This window comes from Arachis duranensis, chromosome 10, assembly GCF_000817695.3.
Source record: "Arachis duranensis cultivar V14167 chromosome 10, aradu.V14167.gnm2.J7QH, whole genome shotgun sequence".
NCBI classification, from domain to species: domain Eukaryota; kingdom Viridiplantae; phylum Streptophyta; class Magnoliopsida; order Fabales; family Fabaceae; genus Arachis; species Arachis duranensis.
Window position 1 is genome coordinate 100,480,819 of NC_029781.3, and position 11,007 is coordinate 100,491,825.

Consider the following 11,007-nt stretch of genomic DNA (forward strand, 5'->3'; position numbering starts at 1 on the left):
AATTTTAAGGAGACCTCTATCTGGGTTCCTTTTCCATCTGCCAATATTATGCCCGCGCCGCTCCCTGTCTTGTTGGAGGACCCGTCTACATAGAGCTCCCATGTAGTTGGCTTTTCCTCTTGTTCACCGGCATATTCTGCAATGAAGTCGGCGAGGCATTGGGCTTTAATTGCTGTCCGAGTTTCGTATCTCAGATCAAACTCGGAGAGCTCGATCGCCCACTGAACCATTCTCCCTACAACATCCGTCTTCTGGAGGATTTGCTTCATAGGTTGGTTCGTACGGACTCTTATTGTGTGAGCCTGAAAGTAAGGTCGTAGCCTTCGTGAGGCTATCACTAAGGAGTAGGCAAACTTTTCTAGTTTGTGGTACCTTAGTTCAGGGCCTTGTAGGACCTTACTGGTGGAAGGATATGTCTCGGTACAGGCGCAATACACGACATTCGCTCCCATGCCCAAACAAACAACAGATTAAGAGGGCCATCTATCTCCTTCGTATCATATCGTGACGCACGGCACAATGCTCTGTAAAGATGTGCAAGACATGCTGAACCCCAACTATAAGTATGGATCCGGTCGAAATCGCGAAGCAACGGTAGATACTTCGCATGGGCGTATGCGGTCGACTTATCTGTGAATAGGGTCGACCCTAACAGACAGAAAATCTGACATCTCACGTATCTCATTATGGACTCTTCAGTATCCAACGGCTCTTCATCTCTGATACTTCGAACCCAACTAAGCTTTATATAGGATTTCGAGTTACGACTGAGCACCGGTTGACGTCCGAATATTGCCATGCTCTGACTCTGAACGAAATCACTACTACTATCAGTCCATCCATTCACAGGCTCTCCATCAATTGGTAACCCAAATATATGTGCGATATCTTCCAATGTCACTGTAACCTCACCCACCGGCAACACAAAAGTGTGAGTCTCCGGCCTCCACCTTTCAACCAGAGCAGCTAACAACGGGTGAAATCCTCTTATCATCCCAATCCTAGATACGTGGTAGAATCCCGTGGCGCGTAAGTAATTTTCGACCCTCGGATTCCAACTCTGTGGCGGATCTAATTTACGCACCAACAAATTTCTGTTAGGCTGCATCAACAAAAATATATTTATTATATTAGTTATAAATATTCATTTATTAATAAACAAATATTATCATATCTATTTATAAAATGTATGTGATCACTTCAATTAATAATATTATTTACATATTTATTTATTTTAATATTTTATTTGTTAGAATCATTAACGTGCAATGCATTACCATAGTTAAAATATTTTTTTTCGTGCATCAACATATATTTTTCTAATATTATTAATAACATCAACGTATATATATTTTTCTAATATTTATTTATTACTTTAACATTTATATATTAAACTTTTGAATATGTTCAACATACATATTTATTTACAGAATATATATTTTTTATTTTACTATAATATTATTTTTATATTTTTACCGTAGAGAAATACATATTTTTTTTAAAAAAATTTTTAGTATATCGTATAGTATAGTATAATATATATTTTATTTTAGTATTTTTATAACAAAAAATTAATTCAAAATTAACAAAAAAAATTATATTTTAACATATTAAATAACAAAAAATAACAGAAATTAAAATACACAATAAAAATATAATTTACCAATTTACATAAATTAGATGATCTAAATAATTTATAATTACGAACTATTCTTTAAATTAGGTACAAAAATAATTTTTTTTTTTACTGCCTATTTTTCCACCCTTTCACCTTGTGAGGTAGCAAGACCCTTCCTCTCTGATATGAGTTCACAACCCTCCTTCCCCTAATGCTTTTCTTCCCTCTCACTAACACACTTTCTTTCTATATTGCAGTTGGAGAAGAAGACTCTTTATATAGAGCAATGAAGAGGCCACGCTTGCTGTTTACAGGGGTTAGACCTGTTCCCTGCGTGGCAGCAGCTACAGCACGTCCTCTCGTGGTGCAGGAACATCGGGACTCCACGATGCCAGCTCCACCACGCCCCTGCGTGGTGCCAGAAACGTGCATGCTCACCGCGTCACCACACCCCTGCGTGGTGCTAACACGCTACTCAGTAGCAGGGTCACCACGCTCCTGCGCGTTGACCGGAAGCTCCACCGCCCGGTAAATCACCCCACCCTCCAATATCCTCCCAAGATACTAACTTCTTTCCCATAACAAAAATAATTTTGGTTTGAACAAGATTGGGCCTTCAATTTTGAATAAATTAAATTCTATATACCAATAAAAAACCAAAATTCGGCTAAAATTCCAATAACAAAAGAAAAAAGAAACAGTCTAGCGATACCATTTTCCTTGAGCTGAGTATTTTTTTTTTTTTGTAGATAAATAAATATCTCATAATTTATTGGACAACAGTTTTTAGTCAAGGCCTGGAGCCGAAAACTGGACCAGACCCATGAAAACAACCTGAACCGGCGCCTAAGACACATTAAACACTTAAACAGTTGAATTTTATTTTTTCTTCTTATAAAAAAGCTTAACATGAGATCAGGCTGAATCTCAAAGCTCCAACAGTAGATCAGTGGGCTTTCATTTTCATATGGGCCTCATTTTGGGCTGTTAGTGGCAGTCTGGTAATTCTGGCAACAACCCAAGGTTATTTTAACAACCGTACATAAACCCTAAACGCCATATATAACGCTCTCCCAAAATTTTCCACCTTTATCTCTCACTCAGCGCAAAAAACTTAGGGTTTTCCAAAGACAGATAACACAAGCAACGCCTTCAGCAGTGTGAGAGAATAGAGAGAGAGGAAGCAATGGCGGCGCAGCCTCTCGAGCAGGTCCAATGCTTCGGTCGCAAGAAAACGGCGGTTGCGGTTACCTACTGCAAGCGCGGCCGCGGGCTCATCAAGATCAATGGCTGCCCAATCGAGGTTGTTGAGCCTGAGATCCTACGGTTCAAGGCCTTCGAGCCGATTCTTCTGTTAGGGCGGAGCCGCTTCGCCGGCGTCGACATGCGCATCCGCGTCAAGGGCGGTGGACACACTTCTCAGATCTACGCCATAAGGCAGAGCATAGCGAAGGCGCTGGTTGCGTTCTACCAGAAGTACGTTGATGAACAGAGCAAGAAGGAGATCAAGGACATTCTCGTCAGGTACGATAGGACCTTACTTGTTGCTGATCCAAGGCGCTGTGAGCCTAAGAAGTTCGGTGGTCGTGGCGCTCGCGCGAGGTTCCAGAAATCTTACCGTTAGGGAGAGAAAAGGAGGGGTTTTTTGGGGTATGGGGTTTCGGTTCATGTTTTATGCTGTGGAAAACTCTTATTGAGCAGTAGTTATATTAAGTCTTGGAGATTTTATTGCGTTTTGATTGTTATGTGATGCTTTTTTTTTTTTTACAGATATTTAATTTTAATCGAAGAACTTCATTGATTATTAGATATGAATTATGCAAAACTCTTCATTCATTTAAGTGTTTTGGTTTTTAAATTTGATTTAATTTAGTTTTCTAGTTACTGTTTTACTGGTAGCTGTAGTGATGACTGAATAACAATAATGTCAAGCTGGGGAGAACGCTTTTAATCACCTGCTATCAAAAGTTTTCAATATGAAGCATTTTTCATATGAAATATAGTTGGGATTATTAAGTCCCCCGTGTGTGTGGTTATGACTATTAGCTACATTGGTACATTTTTTTTTGCTATTTCATTGTAAAATTTAGAATATGTGCTCTTCCTTAAAAAGTACGGCCTTTAAATTCAGAGCATCTCTCGTTTTGAGGGTAATGCTATCAGAATGGTGGAACGAAGAAGGGCCGAGAAGGACACTACAAAATAGTGGGTCTCCAATGAATGCCCCAAATACATTCGTCTCTCTTGCAACTGTAGGGTGTAAAAGTATTTAACGCCACAATAAGTTTGAATTAGTGTTGTTTACTACAAAAATCTACGGGCAAAAGATGTGTTCAGATATTAGTGTGGGATCCATGGCATGGCAAACCTAATGCTTTTGATGCTTATATTGTGATAAACTATATAAAACTCGGAGTGTTATTGTGGACAAAATGATTGTGATTGAAAACACAGATGTAAGCAGAATCCGTTCCATTTTTAAGTTTGTTACGGTAGGTAACCGGAGATTAATACGACGGATGGCGTTTGGCGGCCCAAGTGTGTGATGGATGAGAACTCCGGGTAGGCACGCAGCTCGGGAGGTTCCGTCCGACTTGTGCTCGCGTGTGAATGGGGGGTGGTACCTGCAAAGACACTCCGATGCCTAAGTTAGCAAGAGTGTGAGCAGGTCTAGAGAGTATTGGACTTAGAGATACCTGAGGGGGGTCAGTGTATTTGTAGTGGTGAGTCCATAACCACCGTTGGTGTAGTGCCGTATCTTTAGGGTGTTAACCGTCCCTATTATCTTGGGGAGGTTAAGATATGGCTTTATGAGGCGGTTAGAGAGATTTTAGGGGCGGTTACTCATTTGAATGAGTGTTTATCTGCCAGCTAATCTCGCATCCGACCTCTTCTGACCAAGTCGTGGTTGATACCGACTTCTTATGTGAAGGCCGGTACTTAGCTAGGCTCTAATCCTTTAGATTAGGCCTTTTAGTTGGACCTGGGCCTTTATATTGGGCCAGGGTATGAACAATTATAAACTTAACTTTAGAAGCAAACATCAATTCAAATAGACAAATAAAATGTTATGTATGTACACATATAAAATTAATTATTATATATTTGTGTATAAATAAATATATTATTTGACTAATTTTTAATATATATTTTATATAAATAATTAATTTAATAATTTTTTTTTGTATAGTTGCTATCAAATGCTACGAGTAGACCTGTCCCACAATTTATGAAGATGAAGTCAAATATAGTTTCTTTCTACACTTCAACAAGACAAATTAAAATATTGCTGCATTTTATTCATGAGAAACAATATTTGTATTTTTTTATATTTTTATGATATAAAAATTAATTTTTATATTTTTCACTCTTTATCAACTATTTTTAATGCTAAAAATAAAAGTACAAAAACAATAATAAGAATGATCTTGTACATTACATTACGCTTTATATATTATTAGTGTGTTAATATGCACTAATATACTTATTAATTCAACTTTTTTTTTAATAAATATGAATAAGAATAACAATTTTAGGATTAGATAAAATAGTAATGATGTTATATTATCATAAAAGTTTATGAGTTTAATTATTTAAATTAACAAAATATTCCTTTATTTAAACAATATATAATTATTAATTAATTAATTAAAGATATTTAAATGTATAATAAAAGATATTTTTTTAAAAAAAGTTGTATATCAATTTTCCCCCAATTCAATGTTCATTTTATCTATGGTATAGATTATTCAAACGCTGACTTTATATAGCAGCTAGTATTGAGCTATACACATGAAAACTATGCAAGTCCACGCTACCACTTAAAAGTTGCAATGAAAGCCATATTTTGTGTCATCAATTATGCTAGATTAATAGTAAAATTAATTATTAAAAATAAATCTCACCACTCCAACCACTCATACATATATAAGTAATGACATTATAATATAAAACATGATAAAGATTTTAAGTCAATTATTTTTCTATTAATTATCACTTTCACTGTTTTTTTTTTCATCAACAGAATAATATAAAATAAACAATAAGAATAAAAGTTTCAAGTAATTCTTAATTTTAATACTTTTATTTAAAAAAATCATTAATAAATTATTTTCTTATAAAATATATTTTTAGAAGAGTACTAGAAGGGCTGACTAAGTACGGGTCAAATTTTGATAAAAATGTTAACTCCCTAAACTTTCTCATATTTTTATTTCACTATTTGATTTCGTCTCAATATTTTTATAAATTTTGTATTACATTATCAATTATCAAATATTTAAAACATACGCATAAGTTTTTATATATTACTTTTTCTTGATTTAAAAAATTTTAGAATAAATAATCATTTGTATTCATAAAAGATGAAAACGCTGATACATGTATCTACATTAAATTAAAACTAAACTTATATCTACGCAAAATGCTCTTTGTGTGACAAAAAAACTTTATTTTTAAAGGATTAGAATGCCATATAAGATATTTTTGTCATACAAAAGATATCTTATATAATTACAAATTTAATTTCAATCTAGTATAGGTACATATATAAATATTTTTATCTTTTATAGATACAAATAGTTATTTATTCAAAAATCTTATAAACATAAATACACAAAAAAAATCTTACCAACATAAAGATTAAATTTCAATCTTTCTATATGTTACATGACATTACTTTATCTAATAAAAAAATATTTTTTATTTATTTTATCAATTATTAAAATAAACTGAATCCACCAAAACATCACAAGGTGAAGAAATTAAGAAATTATGCAAAATGAAATCGAATTTAATAAAATAACTTGTTGAGATTAGACTATTGTCACCCCTTTTACAATGACAGTTTCTTATTTTTATATTCGTTTTATTATTTATTTTTACAATCAGTTAAATACAATTTTGTCAATATATAATTAGTAAAATATATATTATTATAGATAAAAATTTTAAATTTTGAATTTTTCATAAATGTATTCCATAAAAATGAGAAAATATTTGAAGTTATCCACCCACAAATCCATGTGTAGATGTGGATAAAAACAACGCGAGTAATATGGACATCATAAAAGGATTAATTTCTGACTATGTACATGTTTGTTAGAAAATGAAGGAAGACCTAAAGAGAGAAAATAAATCCAAAAAATATGGTGTGAAACAGTAAAAATTAAAAAGTCAATACATGCGGATATTGCTAAAGAAAAAAAAAACAAAAAATAAAAAACTCAATCCTAAATTTATTCATCTGATCCAATCCTATCCAAATATCCACCTAACTAACTAATTAAGAAACTAACTATTTTAACCCTAATTTAACTTGTTTCTCACGATATCCTCCAGTCTGACAGGCAAAGATTAATCCATTACGGATCGGAACTTCATTTAAGGATCTGTTGTTGCTGGTCAACCCGAACACTTGCTTAAGCAGACGAGCGAGCTGACCATTTACAAATCCAAGTTGGTTATTAAATTAAATTTATTATTAGCTAAATTGAGAAAAGACACCTATCTCCCTTTTTCAGTTTTTCTCCTCTTTCATTCCAACGGAACCACCCAAATAACGGCATATTTTCTGTATTTCTCAATTCCAATTGTCCAATTCAACTGCATTCTCTCCCTCCTCCTCCATTCTCTGAGAATCCGGTGACCTATCCCTTATCCTTAAATAAATAAACAACTAACCTTAAACACTGTCCTCACTCTTTCACTTTTCTACTGTTTCTTGGTTGGAATATAAAGGAGCAAGGGTGGAGAAAGGGAATGGTGGTGAAGATGATGAGGTGGCGGCCTTGGCCGCCTCTTGTTGCGAGGAAGTATGAGATTCGGTTGGTGGTTAGGAAGTTAGAGGGCTGCGATCTGCTGCAGTTTGACTCCCAAGAGTCTCCCAAATTGACGGTGGAGATTAGGTGGAAGGGTCCAAAACTCACTCTGGGCTCTCTACGGAGGACTCCACTCTCCAGAAACTTCACTAGAGAAGCGGATATCCTTGACACTGCAAGAACCTTGGCTCAATGGGACGAGGAGTTTCACACTGTTTGCACGTTCAGTGTCAACAAGGACAATGCCTTCCATCCGTGGGAGATCGCTTTCACTCTTTTTAATGTCAGTCTACTCCCTTTTACTTCTGCCTTTGTGGGATTTGTTTACAGAATGTATCCTGTTATTTGAAATTTGTTTACTCCTCGGCCTGTGAATTACCATTTGATTGGTCAAGTTATTTCATTTATTCTGTTTTAATTCTTGGAGAACATGTTCTGCTTGGGAATTCCGCCGCTGATCATTGTTTGTTTTGTGGTTCGTGTCCATTAATTTTAACTCTGATGTTGAGTACGTTGCGTTAGTTTTTTACTTTTTGTGTTGCTAACATCTCTACTGACTTACTGTTTTCCGATGGATGATCGGTGACCTTCATGGACGAAATTTTGCAACTTTCCTTCCTATCAGAATGTTTATGTTTTAGTTGACTTTTTTTATTTTTTTTTTTGAAGAAAATAATAATACTTAGCCACATTGAAATATATTTTGTCTGCAGTCTTATATGTCAATTGACATCTATTATTGTTACTTGGCTAAACAGAACTTTTCCTTCTCTATTGCAGGGACTGAATCAAGGGCCTAAGAGTAAGGTTCCTGTTCTTGGGACTGCTCTCTTGAATATTGCTGAATTTGCATCTCTAGCTGATCAAAAGGATTTTGATTTAAGCATTCCTCTCATTATTCCTGGGGTTTCTACCGAATCTTCTCCCTCACTTTGTGTATGTCCCCTCTCTTTTGTTTTATTCTTTTTTAGCAGTCATAGTTATTAACATTAAAGCTTATCAATCCTTGTTTTGAATTCATCGTAGTACCTCTTGCTCTTATGCAGATATCGGTTAGCTTAGTGGAGTTAAGATCAGCGCAGGAAAGTGCTGACGTAGTTCAGAGATCTGTAGTTCCCCTTTCATCTCCCTCTGCTCAGTCTGGAGAAACAAACTTGACGGAAAAGGATGAGCTATCTGCAATCAAGGCTGGCCTTAGGAAAGTCAAGATTTTTACAGAGTATGTATCCTCTAGGAAAGAAAAAATAGCAAAAACAGCGTGTAATGAGCTAGAGGGAAGTGAAAGTAGGTGTTCTAGGAGTGAAGATTACCCCATGGATTCTGATTCACTGGATGATTTTGAAGAAGGAGAATCAGATGAGAGGAAGGAAGATTCCAGCTTTAGGAAGTCATTTAGTTATGAAAGTCTGGCATACGCAAATGCTGGAGGATTGTTTTATTCTAACACAAGGGTAAATTGTGAAGATGAAAGTTGTATTTACTACAGCTACAGGAAGTCAGATGATGTGTGTTCACAGATGGAGGATTCAACTATGTGTTCATCTGAGCCTTATTTGTCTCAAATGTCAAAGCGAAGCATATTACCGTGGAGGAAGAGGAAGTTGAGCTTCAGATCTCCCAAAGGTCACAAGGGAGAGCCATTATTAAAGAAGGCCTATGCAGAAGAAGGTGGTGATGACATAGATTTTGATCGTCGGCAACTTAGCTCTGATGAATCCTTTTCACTTCGGGTAAGAATAATCTCACAGTTGTGCACTATGTTTTACTTGCAAGTTGCAACTCTTTGGTCTCTACAGTAGTTTTCTTCTTGACAGTTGTAGCTCAGTCCTCATTGTCCTGTTTGGGAATGTAAATGTTTTACGATGAGGCATATGTTCACTAAAGAATTAGTGGCATTAACCTGGGAAGATTTTTTATACTTATTCTTTTTTTATTTACTAATATTCAACACTAATGTTTTCACATTGTTTTCCAGTTGTACAAGACTGAGGATGACTCGTGTGCAAATGGCTCATCAGTATCTGAGTTTGGTGATGACAACTTTGCTGTAGGGAGTTGGGAGCAGAAAGAAGTACTGAGTCGTGATGGTCACATGAAGCTTCAGACACAGGTCTTCTTTGCTTCAATCGATCAACGGAGTGAACGTGCAGCTGGTGAGAGTGCATGTACAGCTCTTGTTGCTGTAATTGCTGATTGGTTCCAGAACAATCATGATCTTATGCCCATAAAGTCACAGTTTGACAGTCTAATTCGAGAAGGCTCATCAGAATGGAGAAAACTGTGTGACAATGAAACCTATAGGGAGCGGTTCCCTGACAAGCATTTTGATTTGGAAACTGTCATTCAAGCAAAGATACGCCCCCTTTCTGTGGTTCCAGGGAAGTCCTTTATCGGTTTTTTCCATCCTGAAGGGATGGATGAGGAGAGATTTGACTTCCTGCATGGTGCTATGTCTTTTGATAACATTTGGGATGAGATCAGTCGAGTTGGAGAGGAGTGCCCAAGCAATGGGGAACCGCAAGTTTATATTGTTAGCTGGAATGACCATTTTTTCATCTTGAAAGTTGAAGATGATGCTTATTACATCATTGACACATTGGGAGAGAGGCTTTATGAAGGATGTAATCAGGCTTACATTTTAAAATTTGACAGTAATACACTAATATACAAGATGCATGATGCTGCTCCTCACGATTCGAATGAGAAACTAAAAGGTGAGCAGCAAATTGTTGAAGCAGTACAAGTTAATGGTAAAGAGATGGATGATCAGTCAAAGAGTGAGTCAGAAAAGGAACTCTTGTGTAGAGGGAAGGAAGCATGCAAAGCCTACATAAAAAACTTCCTGGCTGCAATCCCTATAAGAGAACTGCAAGCTGATCTCAAGAAAGGTCTCTTATCATCAACACCTCTTCATCATAGACTGCAACTTGAGTTTAACTACACCCAACTGGTACAGTCTCATGCTGCAACCGAAACATCATCCATGGCTACTCCTGATACCCTTACTTCAACTTCAGCCATTGAAACATCATCCGTGGCTACTATTGAGACCCTCGCTCTTGTGGTTACTGAGACACCTGAGGCTTTTGCTCTTCCAGAAATCCAAGAATATGAGAATGAGACTCTTACTCTTGCAGTAACAGATGTTACGCAATCTTAACTGTAAATTGGAGAACTGTGGTGATTCTAACTCGTGTCACTAGTTTTAAATTTTAACTATTTTTGTTTTTTCTGCTTTGAAGTTAGATTTTAGTTTAACAAATTAAGACCGATTCAAGGCTCTTGATGCCACATAAAAATGAATGTGGTGTGCTAGATTTGTGTCAGCTAATTTTATTTCTTGTGAAGGGTATCTTTGTAAATGATTCTGTGTAGTTTCATTTTCAAGAGAGCACAAACTTTTGGCAGTTGATAGATAAATATTGTTCTCAGAAGATTCTACTTGACCAAAAACTTTTTATAATTGATTTGTTATAGTGGATTGGACAACTCCTAATTTTAGATACTATATCCATGCATTACACACTCACGCACATTACATGGGTACATACTATGGGTTCTTAAATAACA

General features: G+C 35.8%; 2 protein-coding genes across 2 annotated transcripts; both read left to right on the forward strand.

Annotated features, from left to right (window-relative positions):
* The first annotated feature begins 2,698 nt into the window (after positions 1-2,698).
* Positions 2,699-3,363, forward strand: LOC107471386 (40S ribosomal protein S16-like). The gene has a single exon (XM_016090845.3). The coding sequence runs from the start codon at positions 2,805-2,807 to the stop codon at positions 3,240-3,242; it is 438 nt and encodes a 145-aa protein (XP_015946331.1). The 5' UTR covers positions 2,699-2,804; the 3' UTR covers positions 3,243-3,363.
* Positions 3,364-7,146: 3,783 nt separating this feature from the next.
* On the forward strand, positions 7,147-10,799 carry LOC107471371 (uncharacterized). Its single transcript, XM_016090828.3, has 4 exons — positions 7,147-7,720; positions 8,218-8,373; positions 8,484-9,167; positions 9,413-10,799. The coding sequence occupies exons 1-4, from the start codon at positions 7,379-7,381 to the stop codon at positions 10,595-10,597; spliced, it is 2,367 nt and encodes a 788-aa protein (XP_015946314.1). The 5' UTR covers positions 7,147-7,378; the 3' UTR covers positions 10,598-10,799.
* The last annotated feature ends 208 nt before the right edge of the window (positions 10,800-11,007 follow it).